The following is a 14,649-nucleotide window of genomic DNA, read 5'->3' as shown; positions in this document are numbered from 1 at the left end:
TTTTGTCACTGTCATCATTTTGTCAAGGTTCGCTCCTATATCCAAAGAGACTCTATGTTTATTTCCAGCTTGGTCTGCTCTTTTTTTTTCCTTTTAACTTTACAGAAAATTTTCTTAAAATGTTCCTTTTTGGGGTAGGCTGGGTGGCTCAGTCGATTAAGTGTCCACCTTTGGCTCAGGTCATGATCTCGCGGTTCGTGGGTTGGAGCCCCGCAATCAAGCTCTGTGCTGACAGCTCAGAGCCTGGATCCTGCTTCAGATTCTGTGTCTACCTCTTTCTCTGCCCCTCCTCTCTCTCTCTGTCTCTCTTTCTCAAAAATAAATAAACATTACAAAAATTTTTCAAAAATGTTCCTTTTTGGGCATAATGCTGTTCTTTGTCCTGAAGGAATATAAGGGACAATGTAAGGCCTGATACTTGCTCTGTCAGATGCTGCTCATTGCCACCCAGTGTTCCTTTTTCTTTAGTAACCCAGTTAAAAAACTACATTCCCCCTTCTCCTTCACTGCTAGGTATAACCACAAGAATAGATTCTACCCCTGAAGTAGTAGAAATAATGACAGTGATCTCTGAGAAGTCTCCTCAAAAGAGAGAACACATCTTTTTCTTCCTACTTTTCCTTCCTGCTGTCCAAATGCAAATGAGCCAGGGAAGTCTGAGCAACCTTCTGGACCAAGAGGGAGGCACTACAGACGGCAGGACAGGATCGAAGGAACCAGGATCCTTCCCACAAGGACCTGCTCTAACAGCTTTGGATTGCCTACCTCTGGGTTTGTTTTTTGTTTTGTTTTGTTTTTTAAGTAGGCTGCATGCCCAATGTACAGCTTGAACTCACAACCCTGTCATCAAGAGTCACTGACTCTTAGCTGTCATCATCAAGACAGCATGGTATTGGCACAAAAACAGACACATAGACCAATGGAATAGAATAGAAACCCCAGAACTAGACCCACAAACGTATGGCCAACTAATCTTTGACAAAGCAGGAAAGAGTCACTGACTCTTGACTCTTGACTGAGCCAGCCGGGCACCCCTGAGCTTTTTTTTTTTTAACGTAAAAGATAAACTTCTGGCTTGTTTAAGCCACTATTCTTTTGCTTTTCCATCATATACAGATGAACCCAAACTTACTGAGATGCTGGCCCTCTAGGAAATAGTCTTGAACCAAGAACCTTTTTTAATTCTTGAAAGTTTTCTCTCCTTTGAGCCTGTGCGTCCCTTCTACTTAACAATGAATTCTCCACTCTTCAGAAGCCTCTAAAGTGTCACTCCAGTCCTTGTTTTTACCTTCCTCCCTTGCAACACCCACATTTTGAATTTTATACACTCATTTGAGCTCTTCAGATAGGAACTTGAAAAATGGGGCCATTCTATTGGGTAAGAAAGAAGGAAGCTTGGCTGAAATTAAGTTTTTAGCTCTTTGTGGATTAAAGGGAAAATAGTTCATTTCAATTGAGCAAGCATTTATTAAGCACATATCATGTAAAAAGCCCTGTGCCAGGCAGTAGGAGAAATAGAAAGGTGACATTACTCCTCCTTCGAGGAGACACATCAGTAACTACAGCATGTGATGGGCAGTAAGAAATGCAAGAAGAAAAACATAAGGTGCCTAAAACTTTCAGAGGAAAAAGGATGAGTTCCAGTTGTGGGGATCATGGAAAATTTCATGAAGAAGATAGGATGTGAACTGCTGTTTGAACAATATGTAGAAATGGTTAAAAGAGGAGCAGCAAAGGAACAGAGGTAGAAAGTCACAAGGCAGAGGCGCATCTGGAGATTCTAGGGAGTGTGAAGGGTAGAGGAGGAGGAAACACTAGACTGGTAGACTGAGGACAGACACAGGGCCATGAGTATCTTTTTGGGAGCCTGCTCTGCAGTAGAGAGAATGAGGAGTCGCTGAAAGATTTTAAACAAGAGAGTAGGCCCATCATGTGACTTCAGTAAGAAGATGCCTCCTAAAAAAGGCATGACAGAGGAAATACCGGCTGCAAAGAGGCCGGTGAGTAGAGAGTAGGAGGTAAAGATGCTCTGAATTAGGGAAGCAACCATTAGAAAGGACAGGAAGACACAGAAGCAACATTTCAGAGATTACTGCATGAGCTAAATGTGTACGTTGCCTAGGAAAAAGATTTGGATTGTAATTCTCAGAGTCAGATGTGAAGAATATACCCATTAAGAAATTTTTAAAATTACCCTTATTTGAATTAAACTAAAAGGAGGCTGAATATGCTGTACTAATGAACTTTCTGGTTCTACAATTTTATCAGAACCTTAACTTCTATTATCCTTAGATGTCAATGGGGGAGCGCATGAATAACTGGTAGATGGGGAAAGAGTATTGAAAAGTATCTTAGCAAAGAAATACAATCATACCTTCCTTCCCATTGTTCATCCTCTTCCCAGGTATTATGGTGAATAGCAGGTGTCAGGCTACCTTACACAGTAAAGCTTTTCCACTTCTCCCCAATTATCCCTTTACCACCCTTATGTGCCATCTCTACCCACCCCGTCCACCCACACATTCCATTAGGAATCCAGTGAAAATTTAAGAGAAAGAGGAAGCTTTCTAGAGAACATAAGAATTTTCTAACATTTGCCTCTTCCTTGCTCGCTTAAAACCATGCCAGCATAGCCTGAGGAAACATGGAAAGAGCTGGCACAGACCCATATAAGCACATTGTATTCTCAAATAGCTTTGAGATAACTAACCTCCACCCCACAAAATCCTAAAGCACTACTTCCTCATTCCCAGGGGATAAATTCTAGAGATATCCTCAGATGAACAAATTTGAGCATCTACTCGGCTGCCAATTTCTCTTTTTATTTTTCTGATTATTTTAGGAAGACTTAAAAGGGTGTTAATATCTACTACCTCTCCTTTCTCAATAAGGGGAGGAGCAGATAACAAAATAATCAGAAGAGTGTCCTCTGTAATATTTAGCAATTCATGGTTTAGTTCATTTTATTTGGGGCGCTGAGAAGAAAGCACCTTACAGATAAAATAATGAGGATTTTTTTCTTCCATGGTTCCCAAGGTGATTTCTGGCACTCTTGAAAGCACAAATGATTAATCAATTAATCAAGTCATTAGGGACAAGCAGCAATAATGTGACTATCAAACTATGGATATTGGACAAACTGTATTCCCATGTAAAGTGTGTGTGTGTGTGTGTGTGTGTGTGTGTGTGTGTGTGTGTGTGTGAGGAGGTGGTCAGTTGGAGAATCAGTACCTTCAACATTGTCCCTGAGAAAAGATTAGCAGGAATTATTGATTCTTACATTTTATAAAAATCCAGAAACTGAGAAAAGTATTGGGAAACTCATGCTCCGGTCCTTAAATTCAGAATCAAAGATTCTTAACCTGAGGTCCATAGATTAAAATTCAGACCATCTGTAAATCTCCTAATACTGTTTGCAAAATTTTGTGTGATTTTGCAATTTTTTTTTCAGAGAGGAAGGAAGAAAGGAAGACTTTTTTGTGTGCCCATTGCTTGGAGTTTACTAGTTTACTGCTATATTGATATTCACTCTTGTATACAGAGAAGAGAGAAGGAAGGAAAGGGAATAAAGAGAAACAAGGAGTCTCATCAGTTCTGTCCCAAATCAAATCAACCAAACGTATGTGAAATTTGTACAAAGTATTTACCTGTTAACTTTTATGTGATGCTTGTATTAAAAGTTAACAATAGTATAATCATTTTCTTTTCAAAAGCCTCTGAAGTTTCAGACTGGTTTAGATTGCATTTTCAGAGTCCATGGTATTAACAAAAATGTAGATATTAATTAAATTCATAGAAACTGTTTAGAATAAACGTGTCAAAAAATTTCTCTATTATAAATTTCTGATCATTTCTGTTAAATCCTTCAGAAGTACCTTCAATGAAATAGCTATACCATTTGCAGCAATGTAATTTTGTATTGAAAGGAGCTATTTAAAAAGACGAAAGGGTAATAAAAAGATGTATTTCTATATTTTCAGAATACTAGTTTTAACATATAAAAACACATATAATTCCACTACTAATTATAATGGAATGCTATTCTCATTTAAGTAAAGAATAGAAAGCTTTCAAGTGAAACCCAGTTCTTCTCATCATGCTCCCAAAAACCCACAAAGAGTTAGAATTAAGTTTCTAATGTCCCTGTGTAATTAATCAGCACACATTATTCTGAACATAGAGAAGTGAACTCTGATAGAATCTTTGGTCTCTTTTATGTGTTACAAAAGGCATTTCTAATCTTTTTTATTCTTTATTCTTAGTCCCAAAGAGGCATATACATGTTGGATTTATCTGCCTTGTAAATCAAGAATCCTGTCATTTTTTCTTTAATTCCGCTTCAGATTAATATGTAAACGTGCAACTCTTTAGTCCCCAAACGTTTCATTAGTTGATAACTTGCAAAGGCAGATAATGATATAATTTAAACATTAAGCAAGAAAATATATGAATATTTTACAAATTGTTAGAACTTTTAAATAGTTATTTCTTTAAATAGCTAGCTTAAATAAATGTTGGCATGGTTTGAATCTAAATTAGTAAGGATTTATGGGATTTCTTCTTTTATGAAAATATTTCCCCTCTCAATGCCTTTCAAAGCACATAATAGCACACACTTACCCCATGTTGCTTGCTGTGGTTATATCATCCTCAGATCAAGGCTTATCTGGATCCTAAATTAATTTAAAGGTTATATAAAAAAAAAAAAAAAAAGGAGAGGTTTGACTTCCCCGGAAACGAGACTGTCATATGCTAACTAGGCTTTTGAATGAGGAAAACTAGTGTCTCTTCTAATTATATAAGCTCCAGGTCAAATTCTAGCATCAACTAATCAACTGAACTGCATTTAGTTTCAAGGAGTAAAAGAAAGATAATTGTTTAAAAGGAATGACTTTGTTATCTTAGAAAACTGGAAACTTCAGCATTAAAAAGTTATATCAAAAAGTTAAAGATTTTAAGACCAAAGTATGTATCTTGTTGCCTTAAATACTTTTAAAGAAAAATATTATGAAAATTTTAGTTTGCAGTAAAACAGATATTTTCCTATATTTTCCAGAAGTTTTGAAATAACATTATATGTCCTGTCCCCTGAAAACAGCCTCTCACTTTATCTTAATTTGTATGAATTACAATACAATAATATTTAATTCTAAAACATACCAATTGATGCTAAGCAACAAATCCAAAAGTGTCTAATTTTAATTTTTTTTAATGTTTATTTTTGAGAGAGACAGACAGAGACAGAGTATGAGCAGGCAAGGGGTAGAGAGAGGGAGACACAGAATCTGAAGCAGGCTCCAGGCTCTGAGCTGTCAGCACAGAGCCCAACGTGGGGCTTGAACTCATGAACTGTGAGATCATGACCTGAGCCCAAGTTGGACACTTAACAGACACGAGCCACCCAGGCACTCCCAAAAGTGTCTAATTTTAAAAATGTATCTTTGAACAGTTAAAAATAGGGTCTTTTGAAGTTAAATACATGATCTATGATTATGAAAAACTAACACAAATACCACTTTTATTTATATATATTTTTTGAGAGAGAGAGAGATTGAGTGCGCAAGCAGGGGAGGGGCTAAGACAGAGAGAGAGAGAGAGAGAGAGAGAGAGAGAGAGAGAGAGAGAAACTTAAGCAGGATCCACACTCAGCACTCAGCATGGAACCTGACATGGGGCTCGTTCTCACAACTGTGAGATCACGACCTGAGCCAAGATCAAGAGTCGGACGCTTAACTGACTGAGCCACCCAGGCACCCCTTTATTTATATATTTTAAAAAACATTTTAACCCAGATTTATAGTAGTACGACAGAAATTTTTTTTTAATTTAGCAATGATATATTGAGAAGTACAAATTTCAATAAGATTTTGAATGAAGAAATATGATATGGAAGCTATTGTTTACACCATTTGTCAGTTTTGGAAAATAGTTTCAGCAAACTCTCAGGTCTTTACTGTAGTTTTATTGTAGTTTATTGTAGTTTTAATATGTAGTTGTCATATACTGCTCTGATAATTTTTAAATTATATTATCTACAAGGTAAAGAAGCTTCCTTGGCATAGAATATGTGAGGACACATAGATCTACTTTTGACGAAATTGAAATATAATTCACATACCACACATTAAATTTGCCCTTTTAATGTGAACAATCCAGTGTTTTTTAGTATTCCCAAGGTTGTGTGATCATCACCACTATTTCCAGAAATTTCCATCACCCCACAAAGAAACCCATGCGTTCCAATTCCTCCCTCCCACAGCAACCACTAATCTACTTCCTGTCTCTCTGGATTTGCCTATTCTGGACATTTCACATAAAGGCTAATCTGTGGCCTTTTGCAACTGGCTTCTTTCACTTAGTATAATGTTTTCAAGGTTCATCTGTCTTGTAGCATGGTCAGTACTTCATTCCTTTTTATGACTGAAAACATTCCTTTCTATGGATATCCCACACTTCGTTTATCCATTCATCAGTTGATGGACAGTTAGGTTGTTTCCAATATCGAGCTGTTACGAGCAATGCTGCTATGAACATTCCCATATAGGCCAATTCTTTTGGGGAATGTCCCCAAGGTAGGAAATGCTGGATCATATGAGAACTACATGTCTAACTTTTTGAGAAACTGTTTTCCATAGCAACCGTACCATTTTACATTCCTGCCAGAACTGTTGGCAGTTTCGAATTCCTATCATTGCCAACCTTTGTTGTGTCTTTTTTAATATAGCCTACTGATTGTAAAGTCCTGTCTTATTGTAGGTTTAATTCACATTTTCCTAGACAGTAATGATGTTGAGCATCTTTTCATTTGCTTATTAGATATTTGCATATCTTCTTTGAAGACAAGTCTATTCAACCCATTTTTTAATTGGGTTTGTGTTTTTATTTCCATACATTTACGTATGAGTTCTTTACATACTCTGGAATCTAAACCTGTATCAGATATATGATGGGTAAATACTTTCTCCGATTCTGTGGATTGTCTTTTCATTTTCTTGATAGTTTCCTTTAACACACGGATATGCTTTTTTTTATGTTTATTTTTGAGAGAGAGAGTGTGAGTGGGGTAGGGACAGAGAGAAAGGGGGACAAAGGATCTGAAGCAGGCTCTGTGCTGACAGCAGAGAGCCTGATGCGGGGCTTGAACTCACAAACCATGAGATCATGACCTGAGCCGAAGTTGGACACTCAACCAACTGAGCCACCCAGGTGCCGCCACACAGGTATACTTTTTAAATAAGATGACAAAACTCAGGCACAGAATTGGAAATTGACTTTACCAAGATTTAGATAGTTCTGCTGTGTTTATTAAAAGGAATCACATAATTTATTTTACACTGAGTATACGATGATGAAAATCAAGTTCAAAAAGGTGTGAGTGATGGTTTTATTGGCAAAGTTAACATCTAGAGGTAGGGTATGAAGTTATTTCAGCTGACAGATTTCAGTGTTTTCCTTACAACTAAAAGCTTTCATTACTACATTAAAACTTTACTGCAGGATATCCTACATGTGGAGCTTTAGTCTCAGGCCCGGAGCAGCAGTGAAATGGAAGTTACCGCACCATTCCAGTCCTTGGACATCAGTGTATTGTCCTTCACCTTCTACCCTGCAATAGAGAAAAGTAAGTTTGTTCGTTAATCAAGACCAAGAATTTACAGTCCGGAAAGAAGATTGTCTGGCATATTATACTCTATGCCTAAAAAATGGTATCTTTCCACTTTCAAACTTTGATTTAAAATTCAGCATCCTAGGGGCGCCTGGGTGTCTCAGTCAGTTAGGCGTCTGACTTCGGTCCAGGTCATGATCTCATAGCTTGTGTTCGAGCCCCTCATGGGGCTCTGTGCTGACAGCACAGAGCCTGGAGCATGCTTTGGATTCTGTGTCTCCCTCTCTCTCTGTCCCTCCCCCACTCACACTGTTTCGCTCTCTCACAAAAATGAACACTAAAAAAAATGAGGGGCACCTGGGTGGCTCAGTTGGTTAAGCGTCCGACTTCAGCTCAGGTCATGATCTCACGGTCTGTGAGTTCGAGCCCCGCATCGGGCTCTGTGCTGACAGCTCAGAGCCTGGATCCTGCTTCAGATTCTGTGTCTCCCTCTCTCTCTACCCCTCCCCTGCTCATGCTCTGTCTCTCTCTGTCTCAAAAATAAATAAAAACATTTAAACATTTTTTTTAATGAATAAATATAATAAAATTCAACATCCTAAAAAAATAAATAAATAAAAATCAGCATCCTGCTTTCATATCCTACCAAAACCATTACTATTCCAGACATTGCCATTATACGAATTTCGGTGTAAATTCAAGATTTTAGGATCACATACACTAAATTTACATAAAACCAAAATAATCAGTTAAAAAATGAAACGTTCATATTAGTTCATTTATTTATTCAACAAATATTTATTAACCATCAACGATGTTTGAGGTGCTGTGCTCTATGTGGGTGTTTTCTTGGACTCTTGGGAGTGGTGAAAATGTACTTCACAGACATAAACAGACCTTTATTCCATGGTTAGATTTTTTTTCCCTTTATTAACATCAGTGGAAAAAGTCTGTTATCATCGGAGTCAGAATAGGTGAACATTTTTCTGCCCACCTCAAAATGTACTTATATCAACCATTTCATAATAATTAGGTTGCATTTCAATTCTGGAAATAAATAAAGCAGTATTTATAAATGAACATGAGCCTCTAGACGACACAGTATGGTGTTCAGTGTGAAGGTTAAGCTTATGAAACTGTGCTTATGTTTCATTTCACTTGTAGTTTTCCTTTAAGCATAAGCTCAGAGAGGACAACAGTGGGCACATTTCTACAATTTGAAAACTAACTAATTTTGCTTACATTTTAAAAACTAGCTTAGTAAAAATACACATATATCAGGTCAAAGGCAATAAACAATTATGAAATTATTCCCAAGGCTGCTTTTTAAAAAGTTTATCAGCACATTTCAAGTGAAAGTAATTTTTGGCCTAAATTTTCTCTATAATTATTATAAGCTTTCCATTTCCAAGCTGACTGTAAAAAGTTCTATAGGAAGAGGAGAGTTAAGAGGAAATAAATGAAAAATCTAATAGATTATCACCAAGAATGGGATTTTCTTTTGGAGGCTCATAATGGTCTTAGCCTCTCTTATAACATTCTGCCCCCCAAAATAACCCAACAATTCTTTCCTTTTTACTTTTTTTAACCCAAGAGTTCTTAATAAATATATCTTAATGAAATATATTACAAAAGAATATTTAGCATTGACTAAATATAATAATTAAGCAAACATGCCTGAAAAGAACCTTTTAGAACTACAATGACTTTTTATTTTAAGCTCACCTATTTTCATTGAAGTTTCCAGTATACTTTGCCCCAGTTGGGAATGTGTAAGTCCCCAATCCATGAAACATATTGTCCTTAAAGTGTCCTTCATATACTGCTCCTGAAAAGTGCTCAAGTCTTCCAAAACCATTCATCTGTTTGTGACAAAGGAAATAACCTCAGTAACTAATATTCAGTTTCCCTAGAACACTTCAAAAAGGCACATATATGTCTATCATCCACTTAGTTATTATTTAATCTATCATTGTATCACCATTTCCACAAAAATTAGACAACATTTACCATTTATCATTGTCCTTTAAATATATCTCTCCGTGAAGTCCACCAAGTCAAATGTTCCTGATCTGGGGCATTTGAACATCTAGGGGAGGTCCATGATGGTGAAAATAGGGTCCTCAAGATATCTTAAATATATCAAAAATCTTAAAGGACAACCAGTTTAGTTAGCCCAGGAAACAGTACAAAAAAGTTGTTAGGAACAAACATTTGTATTCAAGCAGCCCTGAGTACGCATCTGGTTTCATCACTCACTGGGCAAGAAACCTGAGCTTGATTTCCTTCACTTATAAAACAGGAACATTAATAGTACCTACCCCATGCAGTTGCTGTGAGGATTAAATGAGAAAATTCTGTAGTGAGGTTAGCCTTACTCAGTGAATAGGAGATGAGAAAGATGATAATAAAGATGATAGGGGTACGTTGCTGGCTGGGTGGGAGGAATAAGTGACTCTTCATTGAGTGGGGGGCGGTAATTGTGAGTTCAAGCTCCACAGTGGGTATAGAGATTACCTAAATAAATAAAACTTAAAAAAAAGATAATAAACACTGTATGACTTTAATATTACTCCTATGTTTGTATCAGTTATTTGTACTGTATAGCTTACTCACATGTGCTTTTGATTAATGGTGAAATGCCAAGAATCATGTAACCAATAGACTTACTTATCCACTGTCAGTATTGAAAACAGCAATGATACCTTGTCATCTTTCCAGCTTCCTGTGTAGACAATCCCATTAGGAGTGGTATGAATACCTATTCCATTTCTCTCAAAGATTCCAGAAGATGTTCTTGTACAGTCACCATCTAAACAAGAGAGAAATATATTGTGATCCATTATGAATGGGAACCTTATTTCACTAGGTAATAAAGTATTTATGTTCAGGACTAATCACAGCTGTACCTTATGGGCCTCTGAGTCTAGCATTGAAACCAATGAGACCAGAGATAAGGAGATCCATGGACTTGGAAGGTCCTGTGTTGTTTTTTTTTTTAAGTTTATTTATTTATTTAAGTAATCTCTACACCCATCATGGGGCTCAAACCCACAACCCTGAGATCAAGAGTCATATGCTCTTCCGACTGAGCCAGTGAGGTACCCCTTAGGAGGTCTTGTAACCATTGATCGCTTCTCGGCCTTTTGGCTAAGATCAAGTGTAGGAGGTCTTGTAACCATTGAAACAAACCAGCCAGGAAGACTGATAGATCCTGTACATATGTTTCCAAGGCATACGGTCTAGACTTAACATTAGAGTTTAAATTTAAAATCTGTCCATCTATTTGTATTTCTATGTTAGTTTTATTTAATGGAGTTGATATCCCAATAGTAGTTTTACAAAATTTACAGTCTCATGATGCTGTTACTCTTATGCTATTTAATCTTAGTCTAGATAGAAAAAGTAATTGAAATGTATGCTTACCATACTTGTCTCCATTTGGAAATACAAAGTTTATCTTATACACTTCTGCAGCTGTTTTAAAAGATTTAAGAAACATCACATAAGCTTATGTATTTTTATGTCAGAAGACCTATAACAAATATGCTTTAAGAGCTAACCAAACAGACTCACTTCATATGATCACAAGCATATCATGATTTCCAGTGTCTACTGCAGGATCTTGGGGAAATAAATAACTTTGTCTAGATGATCTATTTTTATGTGTTTATTATAATAGCTTTATTAATATATAATTCACATACCAGAAAACTTACCCTTTAAAAGTATATAATTCAATGTTTTTAAGCATATTCATAGCCATGCAACCATCACCACAATCTGACTTTAGAATATGTTAGCAGTTAATCTCTATTCCCCTAATTTTGACTCCCACCTCTTCTCTACCCCCATCTCCACCTCACCCCAGCCCTAGCCCCAGCCCCTGGCAACCACTGATTTACTTTCTGCCTCTATGGATTTGCCTATTCTGGACACTTCATATAAATGGAATCACATAATATGTGGTCTTTTGTGATTGACTTATTAAGCATGTTTTCAAGGTTCATCCATGTTGTAGCATGTAGCTGTACGTCATCCCTTTTTACTGCCAAATAGTAGTCCATTGTACAGAAATAACAGTTTGTTTATACATTCAACAATTGGTGGACAGTTCGGTTGTTTCCAGTTTGGACTGTTATGAACAACATTGCTATGGACACTCATGTATAAGTTTTTGTACAGATATATGTTTTTCTTTCTCTTGGGTAGCCTATATGACCTATTGATGCCCTCACAAAGGTAAAATGGAGTGAGGAATTGGCGAAAGGAGGGAATAGAAAATAAAGAAAGATAGTAAATGATAGTGGGGAGAAGTAGCAGTGAAGGTGTCTAAACAAAATGAGATTGGAATGGAGACCAAGTCAAAAGAAAGAAAGAAAACCACAGAACTGAGGGGAATCAATGCATCAAAGCACAGGAATATTTAGTGGGCCAAATCAGTAGAAATTATTTTTTTCCAATACCAAAGAAAACATATATGTAGAGAAGATAAGTAAATTTTAACTTCTAGGACAATAGAGTCTACCAGAATGTTACTCAAAATGTGTCTCGTGCATCAGAATCACCTGGGATGCTTGCAAGTTCCTATACTACTGAATCAGAATTTCTATGGGTAGGGCAAGAGAACTGATATTTTTAATTTAAAAATTAATTCAGGAGACGCCTGGGTGGCTCAGTCAGTTAAGGATACAACATTGGCTCAGATCTTGATCTTGCAGTTCTAGAATTTGAGCCCTGCATTGGGCTGTGCGCTGACAGCTCAGAGCCTGGATCCTGCTTCAGATTCTGTGTCTCCCTCTCTCTCTCTCTGCCCTTCCCCCACTTTCTCTATCTCTCTGTCTTTGTCTGTCTGTCTGTCTCTGTCTCTCAAAAATGAATAAACATTAAAAAAATTTTTTAAATTAGTTTAGGTGCCAATTGAGAAATACCAGAGATTCATCCCCTTTGAGGAAATATAAGAAAATAGGCAGAAGACTTTAAAATACTATAACCTACTGTAAAATACTGTAACAGAGAGAAAGGGAGAGTCTAGTATCCTTAAGACAGGAAGAGGTGGTTATGAAAAAGAACCAATTAGCAATCTAGGAAATGAATTAGGTAACTAGTGTAAGGACTGAAGAGCATAATGGACACAACTGAAAAGTAAATTGGTGAACTGGAAAACGAGGTTGAAAATTTATCCCAGAAAAAGGCACAAAGAAAAAGACAAGTATTACCTGAGCAAAGCCTGTCTGATCTCCCTTCACTCCCAGATGCATCTGGGAGTCTCCACAGCACCCTGGGCTGATCCCTACCATAGTACTTAGAACCCTAATAAAATAACGCTTTTGTGGTGGAATCCCCTATCACAATACCCAGCTCATTTAGGTTAGGGATCAGGGATTAGTCGAATCTTTGTTCTCACTCTAGTGACTAGCTCAGTACTTAGTATTTGGTGGTAGGAACTCAATGTCTAGTGAATGAATGGCATTTGGAAAGCAATCGCTAAATGCTTATTAAGCAGAGCGCTTAACTTGATCATACAAAAAACAGAACTGCCTTCAAATGCCCTAAAACATGGTTCCACATTCGAAACTGTAATGTTAGAGCTAGAGGGCAACCTAAGAGATGGAGACCAATCTGGAACCATGGAGGAAACAAACCCAGAGAGGATGGCACTTGCCTAAGATGTCACAACAGCAAATCAATGGCCGAATCAGAGCTAGAATCCAGGTGTCTGATTTCTAGGCCGGGGGAGGGGGGGTCTCTGCGCCCCCACGCCACCAGCTGTGTAGGACCATCAGGAAATAGTCACACCCACACCTGAGCTACCATCATGAAGCTATCTGGCTTCATGCGAGTTCTACTTAAAGGTGCCCTTCCCCGCTCAGGGCGTTGGGAGAAGGGCACTTACTTGACAGAGGTGTGTTGCTAAGATTTTCTTGACTCGGCGATTCCTCCTGGGCATCCAGCTCTACGGCCTTGAAGGAACCAAACGCTTACTCAGCGCGGACCGCGACTCGGTTGCCGGGGCGACCAGGCACCTCTCACCCGGAAGCGAATAGGCGAGGAGCCGAAGCTGAGCCAATCGGGAGGCAGCAGGCTGTGCAGCTGCAGCCGGGCCGCGGCTGAGCCGCTCCAGGTGAGATCGCGGTGGGTGGCGAAGCCCTGGTGGGACCCCTCAATCCTGGGCGCTCCCTCCTGACAGCCACCCAGGGAAGCAGCGCTGCCAACCCGCCACGGCCTCCCTTTCCGCGGGCAAGGGATGTGTGCCCGTGTGCGTGGTCTGCGCGCCGCCCTGGTTGTCCGTGTGCGGATCCTTTTACCGCCTCCCTCTCCGGGGGTGGCCAGGGTCTGAGGAGCATCCCGCCCGGCGGGATCCACCCTGGCTAGCTGGGGCCGGTGAGTCTGGACCATCAGGATTCCGGGTTGTCCACACCCCGGCAAGAGGGGGGGGCCCAATTCAGCTCAAAGAGGGGTAAGGGGTTGCATTGCATCCTGTCTCTGTCACCGTCTCAAACTGAGTGGCTCACTGGAGACGATGTATGCTGGAAGAAAGGTACCAGGTGAAGGTATCAGCGTGGAGCCGGATATATGGGGTCAGTCAGAGATTTGCCTGGGAGCGGAATGGTGTGTGATCAGTTTTCAGTGCCCCGCTGGTGATTCTGTTCCTGGGGGCCTATTTGGGGTGTGAAACAAAGGATACTCTTTGAGCCAAACTTAGGTCCCTGTGTCTACGGTGTAGAAAGATAGTTGGAACCTTCCCAGGCTAAATGGAATAGAATAGTGAGGTCCATCCATGTAGATTATACAACCTAATTCCCATTCCTTTTCAAACATGTGGGCAGAGTCCTATTGGATATAGCCAGCAAGTTTTCCTTCAACATTTTGAGAGCAGATCTCAGATCAGGTAAAGGTGATATTTTCTGGGTTGGTATGAGACAAGTTGTTGATCGTTATTTAGGTGAGCTAGCTGTGGCTTGGTCTGGTTGGCTAGCCACTCTTCTTTTTAAAAATCAGAGGACAGTCTCTTCTTGCTTTTTTTCCCTAATGTATTTTAC

General features: G+C 38.7%; 2 protein-coding genes across 4 annotated transcripts in view; one reads left to right on the top strand and one right to left on the bottom strand.

Annotated features, from left to right (window-relative positions):
• Positions 1-7,267: 7,267 nt before the first annotated feature.
• MORN2 (MORN repeat containing 2) lies at positions 7,268-14,005 on the bottom strand. Its single transcript, XM_060623121.3, has 6 exons — positions 13,633-14,005; positions 13,503-13,586; positions 11,033-11,083; positions 10,312-10,418; positions 9,332-9,468; positions 7,268-7,606 (listed from the first exon to the last, which is right to left on the bottom strand). The coding sequence occupies exons 1-6, from the start codon at positions 14,003-14,005 to the stop codon at positions 7,504-7,506; spliced, it is 855 nt and encodes a 284-aa protein (XP_060479104.3). The 3' UTR covers positions 7,268-7,503.
• Positions 13,504-14,649, top strand: part of DHX57 (DExH-box helicase 57) — a 55,313-nt gene continuing 54,167 nt past the window's right edge. For 2 of the 3 annotated variants that reach the window (XM_060653027.3, XM_060653016.3), the window contains exon 1: positions 13,504-13,730. The gene's annotated coding sequence lies outside the window, so the exon portion shown is untranslated. The other variant, XM_060653020.3, reaches the window with a different exon arrangement.

This window comes from Panthera onca, chromosome A3 (genome assembly GCF_046562875.1).
Source record: "Panthera onca isolate mPanOnc1 chromosome A3, mPanOnc1 haplotype 2, whole genome shotgun sequence".
In the NCBI taxonomy this organism is placed as follows: domain Eukaryota; kingdom Metazoa; phylum Chordata; class Mammalia; order Carnivora; family Felidae; genus Panthera; species Panthera onca.
This window is presented reverse-complemented; position numbering and strand designations above follow the sequence as displayed.